Source organism: Bombina bombina, chromosome 1 (genome assembly GCF_027579735.1).
Source record: "Bombina bombina isolate aBomBom1 chromosome 1, aBomBom1.pri, whole genome shotgun sequence".
NCBI lineage: Eukaryota > Metazoa > Chordata > Amphibia > Anura > Bombinatoridae > Bombina > Bombina bombina.
In genome coordinates, this window is record NC_069499.1 from 1,553,575,142 (window position 1) to 1,553,595,883 (window position 20,742).

General features: G+C 42.7%; 1 protein-coding gene across 1 annotated transcript in view; it reads right to left on the minus strand.

Annotated features, from left to right (window-relative positions):
- Positions 1–1,469: 1,469 nt before the first annotated feature.
- The window catches only part of FBF1 (Fas binding factor 1), a 208,204-nt gene continuing 188,931 nt past the window's right edge, over positions 1,470–20,742 (minus strand). The window contains exons 28-30 of the mRNA XM_053709181.1: positions 12,143–12,293; positions 3,445–3,524; positions 1,470–1,787 (exon numbers count right to left, since the gene is read on the minus strand). Of these exons, the coding sequence (XP_053565156.1) occupies positions 1,695–1,787; positions 3,445–3,524; positions 12,143–12,293 (324 nt within the window). The 3' untranslated portion in view covers positions 1,470–1,694. The remainder of the gene's footprint in view (positions 1,788–3,444; positions 3,525–12,142; positions 12,294–20,742) is intronic.

Here is a 20,742-nt window from a genome sequence, read left to right on the forward strand (position 1 = left end):
CATACCCACACACACACTACACATGCACATCATGCATACCCACACACACACACTACATGCACATGATGCATACCCACACACACACTACATGCACATGATGCATACCCACACACACTACACATGCACATCATGCATACCCACACACACACTACACATGCACATCATGCATACCCACACACACACACTACATGCACATGATGCATACCCACACACACACTACACATGCACATCATGCATACCCACACTACATGCACATGATGCATACCCACACACACACTACACATGCACATCATGCATACCCACACACACACACTACACATGCACATCATGCATACCCACACACACACTACACATGCACATCATGCATACCCACACACACTACACATGCACATCATGCATACCCACACACACACTACACATGCACATCATGCATACCCACACACACACTACACATGCACATCATGCATACCCACACACACTACACATGCACATCATGCATACCCACACACACTACACATGCACATCATGCATACCCACACAGACTACACATGCACATCATGCATACCCACACAGACTACACATGCACATCATGCATACCCACACACACTACACATGCACATCATGCATACCCACACACACTACACATGCACATCATGCATACCCACACACACTACACATGCACATCATGCATACCCACACACACACTACACATGCACATCATGCATACCCACACACACTACACATGCACATCATGCATACCCACACACACACTACACATGCACATCATGCATACCCACACACACACTACATGCACATCATGCATACCCACACACACTACACATGCACATCATGCATACCCACACACACACACTACATGCACATCATGCATACCCACACACACTACACATGCACATCATGCATACACACACACACACTACACATGCACATCATGCATACCCACACACACTACACATGCACACCCACACACACACTACACATGCACATCATGCATACCCACACACACACTACACATGCACATCATGCATACCCACACACACACACTACATGCACATGATGCATACCCACACACACACTACACATGCACATCATGCATACCCACACACACACTACATGCACATCATGCATACCCACACACACTACACATGCACATCATGCATACACACACACACACTACACATGCACATCATGCATACCCACACACACTACACATGCACACCCACACTACACATGCACACCCACACTACACATGCACATCATGCATACCCACACACACACTACACATGCACATCATGCATACCCACACACACACTACACATGCACATCATGCATACCCACACACACACTACACATGCACATCATGCATACCCACACACACACTACACATGCACATCATGCATACCCACACACACAAGAACGATTGAGAAAACATTTATGAGGCATTACACATAGAAGGTTTGGTGGATTTATTTTCCTAGTATAAAATAACATACAAAAACATTTAAATAAGTCATGGGATTTCCATTGAGATATATACACATTGGATGGCTGTGGTTTCTGCTGCATTTGTGCCACTTTGTAGCTATGTACTGTTTAGACACTGATGCCTTTGATGTTTATGTTTGCATTGTATCCTGCATTATGTTCTGATACTGGCTGTGACCTTCCTTGCTGTTTCACCCTTCTATCCTTGTTGTCACTGTTTGGGACCAAGAAGATTTCTTCAGGGTCTCCAGAAAATTCTCTTCATCCTCCAGAAAATTCCTGTCCTGTAAGAAAGTCAATTATTTTTGTTAATTCGCGGTCATATTTTTAAATTACATGTGATGCACATTTACTGAGCCGATCGGATCAATCGCTCAGCCTCACTAGAATACTTCCCCTTCTGTGTGTGACAACAACCACTAGATTAGGTCAGCATGCCTATTTGTGCTCCAGGTCAGCCTTACGCTCTGTACAGATAACATAAGTTTGTCTTTCTCACCACAGATGAGAACCACCTATCCTCCCCATTTATCCCCCTCGATCCAGACGAGACCTGTCTGTACCCTGCACAAATCAAACATGCCTGTCTAATCAAACCCTTACAGTTTATATCCCTATAGTTCAGACCTGCTCATTACACATCCTCCAGATCATTGTCCTCCGTACACATCAAACCATCACCAGATCACACCCTCTTGTCCTCCCTACACATCAAACCATCACCAGATCACACCCTCTTGTCCTCCGTACACATCAAACCATCACCAGATCACACCCTCTTGTCCTCCCTACACATCAAACCATCACCAGATCACACCCTCTTGTCCTCCGTACACATCAAACCATCACCAGATCACACCCTCTTGTCCTCCCTTCACATCAAACCATCACCAGATCACACCCTCTTGTCCTCCCTTCACATCAAACCATCACCAGATCACACCCTCTTGTCCTCCCTACACATCAAACCATCACCAGATCACAACCTCTTGTCCTCCCTTCACATCAAACCATCACCAGATCACACCCTCTTGTCCTCCCTTCACATCAAACCATCACCAGATTACACCCTCTTGTCCTCCCTTCACATCAAACCATCACCAGATCACACCCTCTTGTCCTCCCTACACATCAAACCATCACCAGATCACACCCTCTTGTCCTCCGTACACATCAAACCATCACCAGATCACAACCTCTTGTCCTCCCTTCACATCAAACCATCACCAGATCACAACCTCTTGTCCTCCCTTCACATCAAACCATCACCAGATCACACCCTCTTGTCCTCCCTTCACATCAAACCATCACCAGATCACATCCTCTTGTCCTCCCTTCACATCAAACCATCACCAGATCACATCCTCTTGTCCTCCCTTCACATCAAACCATCACCAGATCACACCCTCTTGTCCTCCCTTCACATCAAACCATCACCAGATCACACCCTCTTGTCCTCCCTTCACATCAAACCATCACCAGATTACACCCTCTTGTCCTCCCTTCACATCAAACCATCACCAGATCACACCCTCTTGTCCTCCCTACACATCAAACCATCACCAGATTACACCCTCTTGTCCTCCCTTCACATCAAACCATCACCAGATCACACCCTCTTGTCCTCCCTTCACATCAAACCATCACCAGATCACACCCTCTTGTCCTCCCTTCACATCAAACCATCACCAGATCACACCCTCTTGTTCTCCCTTCACATCAAACCATCACCAGATCACACCCTCTTGTCCTCCCTACACATCAAACCATCACCAGATTACACCCTCTTGTCCTCCCTTCAGTTTACACCATCCCCAGATCACACCCTCTCGATTCGCCTTGTGTCATTAACTAATTTGTTTATGTACTGCAGCATTTTATACTTAGGGTAAAATATGAATAAGGAATAAGCCAAGGAGCAAACAAGAACCACAGTCTTACCTGCTGAGCATGTAACATCATCTGAGCCAGTGTGGCTTGGAGATCTGATGACTGCAGAGCCTGATTTTCCTTTCTTGACCCTGGGGTGGAGATGGAAGAAACATTAAGATGAGTGAGAGGTGTGAGGAATAGACAATTGCGCTGTAAATAGTCAAAGAAGGCAAAACAAGTAAAAAAGGGGGAGATTCCCAAACTCCCCAACTAAACAAATCAATACAGATACTCTCTGAGAACAGAGAGAGAGAGAGATACTTTTTGCGCTACCAAAAGTAGCTTAATCAGTGACCGCTAGACAGATCAAAAAGTATGTAAGTTAGAAAAGTAACATTTAATAAAACATGAATAAAAACAATCTTATACAGTGATCACATGTATCTAATACAATTTGTAACTAAAAATAGTGACAATAGTAACACAAAATTAAAAATAGTTTGTCACACAGAGTGAACAAACATAAAGCACTGAAAAGTGTAGTATCCCAAAGCGTGAACCGAAACCACAAATGATCCGGAGATGTTGTTGAAGAGAAGGGATAATTTCGTTATCCGACTCCGACATGTAACAGACGCCAGGGATCGCTGGAACACAAAGAGAGTCCAAATGCTGGCTAGAACTAGAACAAGCCTCTATCCCGGCCAACCTAACACTGATAGATCTGTTATGGATCCCACCCCACTGTTCTTCGGATTTTCCGATTCACAACAAAATTGTCCAGCACGGCAGAAATTCCTGGACACAGCTTAGTCACCATAAATTGGTTTTCCCGCATCCCTCTCCTTCCCATTCTATGTCAGGGCTTCTGCTGGGTCTCCCGCTGGCGGGATTGGCGGTTCGCCGGGCCCTTTTCATCCTTCAAATATCCGACTTCTTCACAGAAGGTGGACTCATCTCTCCAGATGCCATGGCACAAAGACACAATATTCCACCCAAATTCAGATTCGACCTCCTTAGGCTCTTCTCCATTTTAAAATCATGGGGTTTCTTGAATGCCCCCCCAGACCACTGACTCCATGGGAAACCAGGCTCTCCACAGACTCACAACACATTTCTCCACTGTCCTCCCACTATCTAATCCTCCTCAATGCTTCCAAGATCACTAAGACCAGACAAATGGAGGATTGGGAGAGGGACTGGGGTGTAGATCTGTCTACAGATATATGGTCGGAAGCAATCCAACACACTAAGTCTTCCATTCACTGTGTAACTCTCTTTGAATTGTTCTACAAGCTACTGACTAGATGGCACTATGTTCCCTCAAAGATCCATAAAATTTTCCCGAACAGCTCCCCCCTTTGCTGGAGAGGCTGCCAACAAATAGGGGACCCCCAGCATATCTGGTGGGCCTGCCCCATCGTCGCCCCCTTGTGGTGCAAATTGGAGTCTCTGTGTCGGCTTCTGGGCCTCATTACGTCCCTCCCTCTGGAGATGGCCATAATACATGCCGGTCTCCGGCCCCTTCCGGTACCGAGCCGTATCCTACTGATTACTATCATGATGGCCGCAAAACTACTTATTGCTAGGAATTGGAAGAAACCCGATTGTCCGAACTGGCAGGCTTTAATTCAGCTCATCTCTTACTTCAAGTCAATGGAAAACTATGTGTACAACGCCCGCCAACAGATTGATCTGTTTGCCTTAACTTGGAACCCCTGGGACTCACTGGGGGAGGACAGGATTCTTTCCATCTAAGAGAAGATGGTAGATACCAACTTCAGTGTGTAATTTGTAGGAGGGGAATGTAATACTCCTCCCCCCTCCTTCTCACTGGAATCAAAGAGAGTCCAAATGACAAAAAAGAAAAAGCCCATACAACAAGGTGTTACGTCTTACTTACACCAGAGCTGTTCTGGCTGGGTTCCCGCAATTTCTCCTGATGCTACTTTGAGTACACTGTCCGGATTCACATCACAGGCTCAATCAGCTGGTGTCATTGATTTCCTATTTCACGCTTGCGCGCCTGGACACCGGACCTTGGAGTACGGATAGAGTGCAGAACAAAAGAGCAATGCGTTTCAGCCGTACAGGCCTTCTTCAAGTTTTTTAGAACAGTGTGCTTACACATCTATATATACCCATTCTCATGACCTTATTGGTACATTCATAAGTGGGAAGTCGTAGAGGCCTATTTATTAATGTGCGAGCGGACATGATACGATGTAGCGTATCATGTCCGCCGCACACATCAAAAAATGCAGACAGTAAAAAGAAATATTTATAAATAAATAGAAAAAAGTGTTAAATACATTTAAGCCAAATTTGCATTTAAATAATGCTAGTGTTAGTGATTACATATTCATAAAGAAGTAATTCTAATAGTGCATACATAAAAAATTACATTGAAAAATTAGTGAATTCATTTTTGATCGGATACATAAAAATAAGTGAATTTATTTTTGACAATAATACAATACAGTGTAGTGTGGAACAAAAAGGAATCAATATCATTAGATAACATAAGTTCATTTTGAATGGGAACGTTATTGGGGCTAATAGAGGGATACGCATCAATATAAAGATGAAGAATTACTGAGGATGATTTTTACATAAAAGATTATACAAAATAACTAGATCTAATTTCTTACTGGAGACTTATATTTAGATAAGGATCATATTTTAATCGTTCAAAAAACATCCAATATCCATTTCAAGGTTCAAGCCAAATGGGTGAAGTGTTTTTAGTTGAAAGATCCATTTACTTTCTTTTTTGAGGAGCTCATTATCTGGGTTACCCCCCTCCAATGGCCTATGTGTTTATCTATCCCAATATATGAGAAACAGTTAAGATCAGCCTTATTACAAAGTGCAAAATGCTTAGGTATCGGTAAATCCTTGTTTCTATCTAACCCACAATTCTCAATCTACCTAATGTGTTCTCTAATGCGGTCTCGTAGGGGTCTTTCCGATTCCCCCACATACTGTTTTCCACATTTACACTGTACAACATATATAGTATTCTTATCAGCAGAGCCAGACTGGGAAATCAGACTGGCCCTGGAAATTTGTAAAGACCGGCCCAGCCACGCCCCCTCCAGCCCAGCCACGCCCCCTCCAGCCCAGCCCATACAAATTCTGAAACTTGCCAGAAAAATGCTGCAGACTCAGTATAAGTGCACTAAACAGCAAATGTATTATTTGATAAAATACAACTTTACATTCTGAAGTCACTTAATGGAACAATAGGGTGGATATGTAATACAGGCTGAAAGTGTTTTTAATAAAAAGTCTGCAAACCTAAGTTGTATTTAGCTTTGTCTCTCAAATTGCAGCACCCGTCTGCTAACAATGTCAATATAAATGTAAAGTGTGCATGTAGTTGTCAGATAAATAATGCATAAACCCAACAATTAAGCAGCCAGAAATATAAAATATTATATAAAAAAATTGAGATGCCGAGAATATCTCTTACCCACCCTGTGTGAAACGGTGCAGTGCAACTGTGTAGTGAGGAGGTGGTGATCCAGGCATACAGGGGAGGAAGACAGAGTGCTGAATAGGACGAGAGCGCAAAGTTTGCAGCTGTTTGCACCAGCCTGCCCTTACCGTGCGCCTGCCCCTCATTACACAAGGCTAGGCCTGGAAGTTGAACCCACAGCGGTCGGCGGTCTGCACTACCTCTCCCAGCCGCACAACATGCAGCGGGGTGCACTGTGCAGCCTTTCTCTACTACTGGAGATGTGCGGAGCGTGCATGGGGGAGGGGGACTAGGCTGTCTGTGGGTATACAGCTAAGGAAACCTTTGTACGCAAAGGACAATGGGGGATATACCCCCGTGGCGCTCAGTCACAGTCTCACTCACCTATGATGATTTTGATGAAGGTAGTGACTCACTGTGCTCTCTTCTGCTGCTCGCCCGGTGCGGTGCACGCTGCAGCTGCCAGCCCACCAGTGGGCCCTAATGGCCCGGCGCAACGGGATTTTTCCCGGTATCCCGGTGGCCCAATCCAGCCCTGCTTATCGGTACATCTAATTACGTTTTTTATTTTATAGGATTGTCCTGTAACCTTCGAGATAATCTCCTTTTGATTTTTGGAGTGTTTGCAAGACTTACATTAGGCAGGGCTAGAACCCTTCTAGTTTTCTCCCTGTAAGATCTCTATTAGGGAATGTACTTTTTTTTCTTTATTTCTGTCGGTGCGAGTATGGTTTTTAAATTTCTCGCTTTTTTGTATACAAATTGTGGTCTCTTTAGGAGCGTGGCACCTAGCCTATCATCATTCCTTAAAAGACCCCAATGTTTCATTATCATTTTCTCCAATAGATATTTATTTTTGCTGTATTTTGTGATAAAGGGAACAAATAGTTAATTTATATCGTCCCTTTTATATTTGTCCTTTTAAATTTTATCTTGTAGTAAAGATGTCTGCTCAATATTGCGTACTTGATCCATAGCTATATCTATATTGTTTTCCTTATAACCCCTCTGTAAAAACTTATTTTTTTTCTTTCAGACTGTCCCAAAATCCTCACTTATACTACAGTTCTTTTTGATTCTTAAAAATTGTCCCTTTGGGACATTATTCTTCCACTTTTCATGTTGGCAACTTAGCTGGTGGATGTAACTATTCGCATCCACCGGCTTAAAATAGGTCTTAGATAGGAGTCTATTTTCAAGAGTGAATATTTCCAAATCTAAAAAATGGATTAGCAACTCAAAAAAGAAAGTAAATGGATCTTTCAACTAAAAACACTTTACCCATTTGGCTTGAACTTTGAAATAAATACTGGATGTTTTTGAATAATTATAATATGATCCTTTTGTAAATATAAGTCTCCTGAATCTCCAGATAGAAATTAGATCTAGTTATTTTGTATAATCTTTTATGTAAAAATCATCCTCAGTAATTCTTCATCTTTATATTGATGCGTATCCCTCTATTAGCCCCAATAACGTTCCCATTCAAAATGGACTTATGTTGCAATTTCGTAAGATGATATCTATTTCTTTTTGATCCACACTACACTGTATTGTATTATTGTCAAAAATAGTCACAAATTTTTATGTATCCGATCAAAAATGAATTCACTAATTTTTTTAATGTAATTTTTTTTATGTATGTACTATTAGATCTACTTCTTTTTGAATATGTAATCACTAACATTAGCATTATTCAAATGCAAATTTGGTTTCAATGTAACACTTTTTTTGTATTTATTTATAAATATTTTTTTTTCTGTTTTTATTTCCTTTACAAATGAATATTTCTACTAGCAATACTGTATTGTATTTTGCGCAAAATATGTTCCTATCTCTAAATAGAGTTATTTATTAGATTGTTCACATTAAGACGTCCCACTTATGAATGTACCAATAAGGTCATAAGAATGGGTATATATAGATGTGTAAGCACACTGTTCTAAAGAGCTTGAAAAAGGCCGGTATGGCTGAAACGCGTTGTTCTTTTGTTCTGTACTCTTTTGTCCACACACAGTATCCGTACTCCAAGGTCTGGTGTCCAGGTATGTAAGCGCGAAATAGGAAATCAAAGACACAAACTGATTGAGCCTGTGATGCGAATCCGGACGGTGTACTCGAAGTAGCATCAGGAGAAATTGCGGGAACCCAGCCAGAACACCTCCAGTGTAAGTAAGATGTAACACCTTGTTGTCTGGGCTTTTTCTCTTTTGTCATTTGGACTCTCTTTGTGTTCAAGCGATCCCTGGCATCTGTTACCTGTGTGAGTCGGATAACAAAATGATCCCTTCTCCTTGACCACATCTCCGGATCATTTGTGGTTTCGGTTCACGCTTTGGGATACTACACTTTTCAGTGCTTTATGTTTGTTCACTCTGTGTGACAAACTATGTGCCTATATGTTTAATTTTGTGTTACTATTGTCACTATTTTTAGTTACAAATTGTATTAGATACATGTGATCACTGTATAACATTGTTTTATTAAATGTTACTTTTTTAACTTACATACTTTTTGATCTGTCTAGTGGTCACTGATTAAGCTACTTTGGGTAGCGCAAACAGGGCCACGTCTAAAGCAATGCTGGAATGTGTAAACTCATGTACTAAATGCAGCTCCTATTAGGTCAGATGAAAAAAAACAAAAAAACATCTTTTGAAAAATCTTGCTAAACATCCAGAACATTACATATTGGTAAAACACTAATATTAAAGGACTACACAATGATGGTGCCCATCAGTCTTGTGCCAGCCAACTGGTTGCCCTAAACCTATCCCAAGCCAAAAAAACTGGTATCATTTGTAACATCCCAGTTGTGGATATATTTGAAAGTTTGCCACATGATATGATTTATGGATCCACTGATTAATTGAGCGAGGGCAATCACTTGAGAGTTGTTCCAGCCTTGCAGGAAGGGACTGCAGGTGCAAAAAATTAATGAGCGCTGTTACAACCGTAGGTTTTATAATCCTTAAATAGGAGGATTATCAAAGCCTCCTGCAAACTATGGAGGAAGTGAAGGAGAGGCTGTGTGGAGATAAACATCAATAAAGATGTCACCAAGGAGATGTTGCCAATTAATTAATTATTATGAGAACATAAAAACAAAGGGATATGAAACCCAAAAACATTTGTTTGCGATTCAAACAGAGCAGACCATTCCTTAAAAAAGTTTCCAATTTACTTCTATTGTCAAATTTGCTTAGTTCTAATGATATTCTGTGTTGCAGAGATACCTAGGTAGACATCTGGATCACTACATGGCAGGAAATAGTGGTGCCATCTAGTGTTCTTGTAAAGGGATAACATTCTTGCAAAACTGCTGCCATATAGTGCTCCAGAAATGGGCCGTCTCCTAAGCTCACATCCCTGTTTTTCAACAAAAGATACAAAGAGAATGAAGAACATTGGTGTTGGGTTTGGGGAGTGAAGCTCATTTTCAGAGGCATATTCAGTTACAGGCTCTAGTTTATTGAATGGGGTTAATGTAGCCTTCTTACTTTTAGGCATAATGACAGATTAGAAATACAGGAGCTGGTATCAGAGGTAGAATACTTGCAAGGCCAAGAATAAGGATAGCTTAAACACAGAATACAGCAGAGGCTGAGCGATGGCAGGTCACAGCAGTTCAGGCAAGAAGGGGTTAAACACTTGTCTTGGCAGTTCAGGCAAGCAGAGGTCAAACACAGGTCTTGGCAGTTCTGGCAGGAAAAGGTTAAACACAGACCATGGCAGTCCAGGCAAGCAAGAGGTTAACATAGGACCTGGCAGTTAAGGCAGGCAAAGGTTAAACGCAGGTCCTGGCAGTTCAGGCAAGCAGAGGTCAAACACAGGTCTTGGCAATTCAGGCAGGAAAAGGTTAAACACAGACCTTGGCAGCTGAGGCAGGCAAAGGTTAAACACAGACCATGGCAGTCCAGGCAAGCAAGAGGTTAACATAGGACCTGGCAGTCCAGGCAAGCAAGAGGTTAACACAGGTCCTGGCAGTATAGGCAAGCAAGAGGTTAACACAGGTCCTGACAGTACAGGCAAGCAAGAGGTTAACATAGGTCCTGGCAGTACAGGCAAGCAAGAGGTTAACATAGGTCCTGGCAGTACAGGCAAGCAATAGGTTAACATAGGTCCTGGCAGTACAGGCAAGCAAGAGGTTAACATAGGTCCTGGCAGTACAGGCAAGCAAGAGGTTAACATAGGTCCTGGCAGTACAGGCAAGCAAGAGGTTAACATAGGTACTGGCAGTACAGGCAAGCAATAGGTTAACATAGGTCCTGGCAGTTCAGGCAAGCAAGATGTTAACACAGGTCTCAGGAGCTGCAGCTTAAAGCAGGAAACAAGGCCAGACTAGCAGTGTTGGTATTTCTCTGGCAAGGCAAATCCGGAGGCTATGGTCATAAAATAGGCAAGGTAGAAAATCCAGCAGGTCAGTCCAAAATCAGGCTTCAAGGCAAAAGTATTTTTCTTCCACAAACAAAGGCACAGACAGAGTAGACTCAATGTCAGGTTAAAGACTGAGTAGCCAGGCAAGTTTAAATAGTCTGTTGGTAATTACACATTACCAACAGTGGACAGGAGGTGGAGCCAGAGAGCCTGAGCGAGAAAGCAGAAAACCAAAAAGGAAAGTATCCAACAACTAAAGCCCTCTGGTGGCTCTGTGAAAAGTTACTGGGATACAACCTGAGAGACCGGAGTTCAAGACCCCATGCGGGCATGACAATTGATAATAGAAGTAAAATAGAAAATTGTTTAACATCACATGCTCTTCTATCTAGATCGTGAAAGAAAAATGTTGAGTTTCATATCCCTTTATAAGGAGAAATGCACGCTCCCAGTGGCTGAAGATTCATCAAAGGGGCTGTGAAGATTCCTGATCCTGGCATCAGGCCAGAGGAATGGACCACAAACTGAAAATGAAGGTGAGCCAGGAGTAAGCAAACACTAGGCACTGTCAAGTGTCATGAACCGACCAAGCTCTATATACCATGAGACCGCTCCTGGAATTATAAGTTGAAAATGAGATGCAAGTCAAAGAATCCAGGTTTATCACAAAAATTAGAGACTGTGGACAAGAAGTCTTCCTCTTATGCGGGGACTAGATGGATGGTTTTATCAAAAAGGTAGCAAGCAGTAGAGTAGAGTAGGGTAGGCAACTAAGGTTTGAAATCTTGGATAGGGAAGGATTATACAACTCTATGATCCAAAGGCTTACTTCATTGCCCTGCAGTTGGTATATTACTACTATTTCTGTCTAATATTTATCTGCTCATCTGACTTTGGGTACCTACTCACCTTCATTACCTATCAAACTGGAGACTCCATGGTTGAGCTGCAAGGTCTCAGTAGACAAGTGTAGTCCTACAGGTGACTGCACCGGGGCAGTAGGAAGACTCTGCTGAAGCTGATTCAGCTGTCTTCTCATCTGGGCTATATTCAGTCGCTCCTGGGAAAGAAAGGATCGTTCATAGCTCTACAAATAACTGATAATAATAATCATACACAGAGGGAAGAAACATAAGAAGAGTAAACAGAACATGCAAGAGAGAGACACAAAACAAAGAGAAATTCAGAGATAAGTGCAGGAGAATGACACAGGGTGTAAACATACAACATTAGAAAGTGGGCATGAGACAATATCCAGGTATAGGATAGATCAGGGTTGTCTAAATAATGTGCCGCCAACCTAATTCTCAACCCCACACAATGACTATACCTCCCTATTCCTCTCAAATCAAATCAAAGATCTAATATATATGAATGAGCAGCATTTAAACAAGATTAAAATATTTTCTTCTTAAAAAAAGAATGTTAAATTTGGTTAAATTTACATTGGAATTAATACAGTAAAATCTGTTGCATTATTCCTACTAATGCTCATTGGTTAATAAGGACAGCAGCCCATTGCTTTATCGGTGGAGACAGAAATACCACAGCCAGCCTGGCAGGAATCCTGTGGTTTATTCAGGACAGAAACGTGCACTAAAAAACGTATTACAATGTGAAGTGCTCGCACTACAACACCTCTTTAAAGGAACGTTAAAATTACATTTTATATATATTTTATTTTAATTTTTTATATCCATGATACATCACCAGTTAAAGGGACAGTCTACTTGATTTTTTTATTGTTTAAAAACATAAATTATGCTTACCAGATAATTTAATTTCCTTCTGTATAAGGAGAGTCCACGGCTTCATTCCTTACTGTTGGGAAATACTGAACCTGGCCACAAGGAAGAGGCAAAGGCTTAAATACCTCTCCCACTTCCCCCCTCCCCCAGTCATTCTGCCGAGGGAACAAGAAACAGTAGGAAAAATATCAGGGTATAAATGGTGCCAGAAGAAAAATAAAAATGAGAGGGCCGCCAATCGGAGAACACGGGTGGGGGCTGTGGACTCTCCTTATACAGAAGGAAAACAGAATTTATGTTTACCTGATAAATTACTTTCTCCAACGGTGTGTCCGGTCCACGGCGTCATCCTTACTTGTGGGATATTCTCTTCCCCAACAGGAAATGGCAAAGAGCCCAGCAAAGCTGGTCACATGATCCCTCCTAGGCTCCGCCTACCCCAGTCATTCGACCGACGTTAAGGAGGAATATTTGCATAGGAGAAACCATATGGTACCGTGGTGACTGTAGTTAAAGAAAATAAATTATCAGACCTGATTAAAAAAACCAGGGCGGGCCGTGGACCGGACACACCGTTGGAGAAAGTAATTTATCAGGTAAACATAAATTCTGTTTTCTCCAACATAGGTGTGTCCGGTCCACGGCGTCATCCTTACTTGTGGGAACCAATACCAAAGCTTTAGGAAACGGATGAAGGGAGGGAGCAAATCAGGTCACCTAAATGGAAGGCACCACGGCTTGCAAAACCTTTCTCCCAAAAATAGCCTCAGAAGAAGCAAAAGTATCAAACTAGTAAAATTTGGTAAAAGTGTGCAGTGAAGACCAAGTCGCTGCCCTACATATCTGATCAACAGAAGCCTCGTTCTTGAAGGCCCAAGTGGAAGCCACAGCCCTAGTGGAATGAGCTGTGATTCTTTCGGGAGGCTGCCGTCCGGCAGTCTCGTAAGCCAATCTGATGATGCTTTTAATCCAAAAAGAGAGAGAGGTAGAAGTTGCTTTTTGACCTCTCCTTTTACCGGAATAAACAACAAACAAGGAAGATGTTTGTCTAAAATCCTTTGTAGCATCTAAATAGAATTTTAGAGCGCGAACAACATCCAAATTGTGCAACAAACGTTCCTTCTTTGAAACTGGTTTCGGACACAGAGAAGGTACGATAATCTCCTGGTTAATGTTTTTGTTAGAAACAACTTTTGGAAGAAAACCAGGTTTAGTACGTAAAACCACCTTATCTGCGTGGAACACCAGATAAGGAGGAGAACACTGCAGAGCAGATAATTCTGAAACTCTTCTAGCAGAAGAAATTGCAACTAAAAACAAAACTTTCCAAGATAATAACTTAATATCAACGGAATGTAAGGGTTCAAACGGAACCCCCTGAAGAACTGAAAGAACTAAATTGAGACTCCAAGGAGGAGTCAAAGGTTTGTAAACAGGCTTAATTCTAACCAGAGCCTGAACAAAGGCTTGAACATCTGGCACAGCAGCCAGCTTTTTGTGAAGTAACACCGACAAGGCAGAAATCTGTCCCTTCAGGGAACTTGCAGATAATCCTTTTTCCAATCCTTCTTGAAGGAAGGATAGAATCCTAGGAATCTTAACCTTGTCCCAAGGGAATCCTTTAGATTCACACCAACAGATATATTTTTTCCAAATTTTGTGGTAAATCTTTCTAGTTACAGGCTTTCTGGCCTGAACAAGAGTATCGATAACAGAATCTGAGAACCCTCGCTTCGATAAAATCAAGCGTTCAATCTCCAAGCAGTCAGCTGGAGTGAAACCAGATTCGGATGTTCGAACGGACCCTGAACAAGAAGGTCTCGTCTCAAAGGTAGCTTCCAAGGTGGAGCCGATGACATATTCACCAGATCTGCATACCAAGTCCTGCGTGGCCACGCAGGAGCTATCAAGATCACCGACGTCCTCTCCTGATTGATCCTGGCTACCAGCCTGGGGATGAGAGGAAACGGCGGGAACACATAAGCTAGTTTGAAGGTCCAAGGTGCTACTAGTGCATCCACTAGAGCCGCCTTGGGATCCCTGGATCTGGACCCGTAGCAAGGAACTTTGAAGTTCTGACGAGAGGCCATCAGATCCATGTCTGGAATGCCCTACAGCTGAGTGACTTGGGCAAAGATTTCCGGATGGAGTTCCCACTCCCCCGGATGCAATGTCTGACGACTCAGAAAATCCGCTTCCCAATTTTCCACTCCTGGGATGTGGATAGCAGACAGGTGGCAGGAGTGAGACTCCGCCCATAGAATGATTTTGGTCACTTCTTCCATCGCTAGGGAACTCCTTGTTCCCCCCTGATGGTTGATGTACGCAACAGTTGTCATGTTGTCTGATTGAAACCGTATGAACTTGGCCCTCGCTAGCTGAGGCCAAGCCTTGAGAGCATTGAATATCGCTCTCAGTTCCAGAATATTTATCGGTAGAAGAGATTCTTCCCGAGACCAAAGACCCTGAGCTTTCAGGGATCCCCAGACCGCGCCCCAGCCCATCAGACTGGCGTCGGTCGTGACAATGACCCACTCTGGTCTGCGGAATGTCATCCCTTGTGACAGGTTGTCCAGGGACAGCCACCAACGGAGTGAGTCTCTGGTCCTCTGATTTACTTGTATCTTCGGAGACAAGTCTGTATAGTCCCCATTCCACTGACTGAGCATGCACAGTTGTAATGGTCTTAGATGAATGCGCGCAAAAGGAACTATGTCCATTGCCGCTACCATCAACCCGATCACTTCCATGCACTGAGCTATGGAAGGAAGAGGAACGGAATGAAGTATCCGACAAGAGTCTAGAAGTTTTGTTTTTCTGGCCTCTGTCAGAAAAATCCTCATTTCTAAGTAGTCTATTATTGTTCCCAAGAAGGGAACCCTTGTTGACGGAGATAGAGAACTCTTTTCCACGTTCACTTTCCATCCGTGAGATCTGAGAAAGGCCAGGACAATGTCCGTGTGAGCCTTTGCTTGAGGAAGGGACGACGCTTGAATCAGAATGTCGTCCAAGTAAGGTACTACAGCAATGCCCCTTGGTCTTAGCACAGCTAGAAGGGACCCTAGTACCTTTGTGAAAATCCTTGGAGCAGTGGCTAATCCGAAAGGAAGCGCCACGAACTGGTAATGTTTGTCCAGGAATGCGAACCTTAGGAACCGATGATGTTCCTTGTGGATAGGAATATGTAGATACGCATCCTTTAAATCCACCGTGGTCATGAATTGACCTTCCTGGATGGAAGGAAGAATAGTTCGAATGGTTTCCATCTTGAACGATGGAACCTTGAGAAACTTGTTTAAGATCTTGAGATCTAAGATTGGTCTGAACGTTCCCTCTTTTTTGGGAACTATGAACAGATTGGAGTAGAACCCCATCCCTTGTTCTCTTAATGGAACAGGATGAATCACTCCCATTTTTAACAGGTCTTCTACACAATGTAAGAATGCCTGTCTTTTTATGTGGTCTGAAGACAACTGAGACCTGTGGAACCTCCCCCTTGGGGGAAGTCCCTTGAATTCCAGAAGATAACCTTGGGAGACTATTTCTAGCGCCCAAGGATCCAGAACATCTCTTGCCCAAGCCTGAGCGAAGAGAGAGAGTCTGCCCCCCCACCAGATCCGGTCCCGGATCGGGGGCCAACATTTCATGCTGTCTTGGTAGCAGTGGCAGGTTTCTTGGCCTGCTTTCCCTTGTTCCAGCCTTGCATTGGTCTCCAAGCTGGCTTGGCTTGAGAAGTATTACCCTCTTGCTTAGAGGACGTAGCACCTTGGGCTGGTCCGTTTCTACGAAAGGGACGAAAATTAGGTTTATTTTTTGCCTTGAAAGGCCGATCCTGAGGAAGGGCGTGGCCCTTACCCCCAGTGATATCAGAGATAATCTCTTTCAAGTCAGGGCCAAACAGCGTTTTCCCCTTGAAAGGAATGTTAAGTAGCTTGTTCTTGGAAGACGCATCAGCCGACCAAGATTTCAACCAAAGCGCTCTGCGCGCCACAATAGCAAACCCAGAATTCTTAGCCGCTAACCTAGCCAATTGCAAAGTGGCGTCTAGGGTGAAAGAATTAGCCAATTTGAGAGCATTGATTCTGTCCATAATCTCCTCAAAAGGAGGAGAATCACTATCGACCGCCTTTATCAGCTCATCGAACCAGAAACATGCGGCTGTAGCGACAGGGACAATGCATGAAATTGGTTGTAGAAGGTAACCTTGCTGAACAAACATCTTTTTAAGCAAACCTTCTAATTTTTTATCCATAGGATCTTTGAAAGCACAACTATCCTCTATGGGTATAGTGGTGCGTTTGTTTAAAGTGGAAACCGCTCCCTCGACCTTGGGGACTGTCTGCCATAAGTCCTTTCTGGGGTCGACCATAGGAAACAATTTTTTAAATATGGGGGGAGGGACGAAAGGAATACCGGGCCTTTCCCATTCTTTATTAACAATGTCCGCCACCCGCTTGGGTATAGGAAAAGCTTCTGGGAGCCCCGGCACCTCTAGGAACTTGTCCATTTTACATAGTTTCTCTGGGATGACCAACTTGTCACAATCATCCAGAGTGGATAATACCTCCTTAAGCAGAATGCGGAGATGTTCCAACTTAAATTTAAATGCAATCACATCAGGTTCAGCTTGTTGAGAAATGTTCCCTGAATCAGTAATTTCTCCCTCAGACAAAACCTCCCTGGCCCCATCAGACTGGGTTAGGGGCCCTTCAGAAATATTATTATCAGCGTCGTCATGCTCTTCAGTATCTAAAACAGAGCAGTCGCGCTTACGCTGATAAGTGTTCATTTTGGCTAAAATGTTTTTGACAGAATTATCCATTACAGCCGTTAATTGTTGCATAGTAAGGAGTATTGGCGCGCTAGATGTACTAGGGGCCTCCTGAGTGGGCAAGACTCGTGTAGACGAAGGAGGGAATGATGCAGTACCATGCTTACTCCCCTCACTTGAGGAATCATCTTGGGCATCATTGTCATTGTCACATAAATCACATTTATTTAAATGAATAGGAATTCTGGCTTCCCCACATTCAGAACACAGTCTATCTGGTAGTTCAGACATGTTAAACAGGCATAAACTTGATAACAAAGTACAAAAAACGTTTTAAAATAAAACCGTTACTGTCACTTTAAATTTTAAACTGAACACACTTTATTACTGCAATTGCGAAAAAACATGAAGGAATTGTTCAAAATTCACCAAATTTTCACCACAGTGTCTTAAAGCCTTAAAAGTATTGCACACCAAATTTGGAAGCTTTAACCCTTAAAATAACGGAACCGGAGCCGTTTTGAACTTTAACCCCTTTACAGTCCCTGGTATCTGCTTTGCTGAGACCCAACCAAGCCCAAAGGGGAATACGATACCAAATGACGCCTTCAGAAAGTCTTTTCTAAGTATCAGAGCTCCTCTCACATGCGACTGCATGCCATGCCTCTCAAAAACAAGTGCGCAACACCGGCGCGAAAATGAGGCTCTGCTTATGCTTTGGGAAAGCCCCTAAAGAATAAGGTGTCTAAAACAGTGCCTGCCGATATTATTATATCAAAATACCCAGATAAAATGATTCCTCAAGGCTAAATATGTGTTAATAATGAATCGATTTAGCCCAGAAAAAGTCTACAGTCTTAATAAGCCCTTGTGAAGCCCTTATTTACGATCGTAATAAACATGGCTTACCGGATCCCATAGGGAAAATGACAGCTTCCAGCATTACATCGTCTTGTTAGAATGTGTCATACCTCAAGCAGCAAGAGACTGCTCACTGTTCCCCCAACTGAAGTTAATTGCTCTCAACAGTCCTGTGTGGAACAGCCATGGATTTTAGTGACGGTTGCTAAAATCATTTTCCTCATACAAACAGAAATCTTCATCTCTTTTCTGTTTCTGAGTAAATAGTACATACCAGCACTATTTCAAAATAACAAACTCTTGATTGAATAATAAAAACTACAGTTAAACACTAAAAAACTCTAAGCCATCTCCGTGGAGATGTTGCCTGTACAACGGCAAAGAGAATGACTGGGGTAGGCGGAGCCTAGGAGGGATCATGTGACCAGCTTTGCTGGGCTCTTTGCCATTTCCTGTTGGGGAAGAGAATATCCCACAAGTAAGGATGACGCCGTGGACCGGACACACCTATGTTGGAGAAATTAAATTATCTGGTAAGCATAATTTATGTTTTCCTTCTTAATATAAGGAGAGTTCACGGCATCATTCCTTACTGTTGGGAAACTTATACCCAAGCTCTAGAGGACACTGAATTTTAGGAGAGACAAAAAGAGAGGCGGACCCTAATCTGAGGGCACCACAGCCTGCAAAACCTTTCTCCAGAAAGCTGCTTCAGCCGAAGCAAAAACATTAAACTTGTAAAATTTAGAAAAAGTGTGTAAGGAGGGCCAGGTAGCCGCATTACAAATCTAATCCATAGAGGCCTCGTTCTTAAAGGCCCAAGACGAAGCCACTGCTCTAGTAGAATGAGCCGTAATCCTCTGAGGAGGTTTATTTCCTGCTGTCTCATAAGCAAGGCAGATAACACTCCTTAACCAAAAATATAAGGAAGTCGAAGAGACCTTCTGTCCCTTACGCTTCCCAGAATAGACAACAAAAAAGGACGAAGTTTGTCTAAAAATCCTTAGTAGCCTGAAGGTAGAACTTTAAGGCGCGAACCACGTCCAGATTATGAAGCTAACGTTCTTTCGCAGAGGAAGGATTTGGACACAAGGAAGGAACCACAATCTCTTGATTGATGTTGCGGTCTGACACGACCTTAGGAACAAAACCTAACTTAGTACGTAGGACAGCCTTATCAGAGTGGAACACCAGATAAGGGGGCTCACATTGCAAGGCGGCAATTTTAGATATTCTGCACGCAGAAGCAATAGCCAGTAAAAACATAATTTATGTAAGAACTTACCTGATAAATTCATTTCTTTCATATTAGCAAGAGTCCATGAGCTAGTGACGTATGGGATATACATTCCTACCAGGAGGGGCAAAGTTTCCCAAACCTCAAAATGCCTATAAATACACCCCTCACCACACCCACAATTCAGTTTAACGAATAGCCAAGAAGTGGGGTGATAAAAAAGTGCGAAAGCATATAAAATAAGGAATTGGAATAAATTGTGCTTTATACAAAATCATAACCACCACAAAAAAAGGGCGGGCCTCATGGACTCTTGCTAATATGAAAGAAATGAATTTATCAGGTAAGTTCTTACATAAATTATGTTTTCTTTCATGTAATTAGCAAGAGTCCATGAGCTAGTGACGTATGGGATAATGACTACCCAAGATGTGGATCTTTCCACACAAGAGTCACTAGAGAGGGAGGGATAAAATAAAGACAGCCAATTCCTGCTGAAAATAATCCACACCCAAAATAAAGTGTAACGAAAAACATAAGCAGAAGATTCAAACTGAAACCGCTGCCTGAAGTACTTTTCTACCAAAAACTGCTTCAGAAGAAGAAAATACATCAAAATGGTAGAATTTAGTAAAAGTATGCAAAGAGGACCAAGTTGCTGCTTTGCAAATCTGGTCAACCGAAGCTTCATTCCTAAACGCCCAGGAAGTAGAAACTGACCTAGTAGAATGAGCTGTAATTCTCTGAGGCGGAGTTTTACCCGACTCAACATAGGCAAGATGAATTAAAGATTTCAACCAAGATGCCAAAGAAATGGCAGAAGCTTTCTGGCCTTTTCTAGAACCGGAAAAGATAACAAATAGACTAGAAGTCTTACGGAAAGATTTCATAG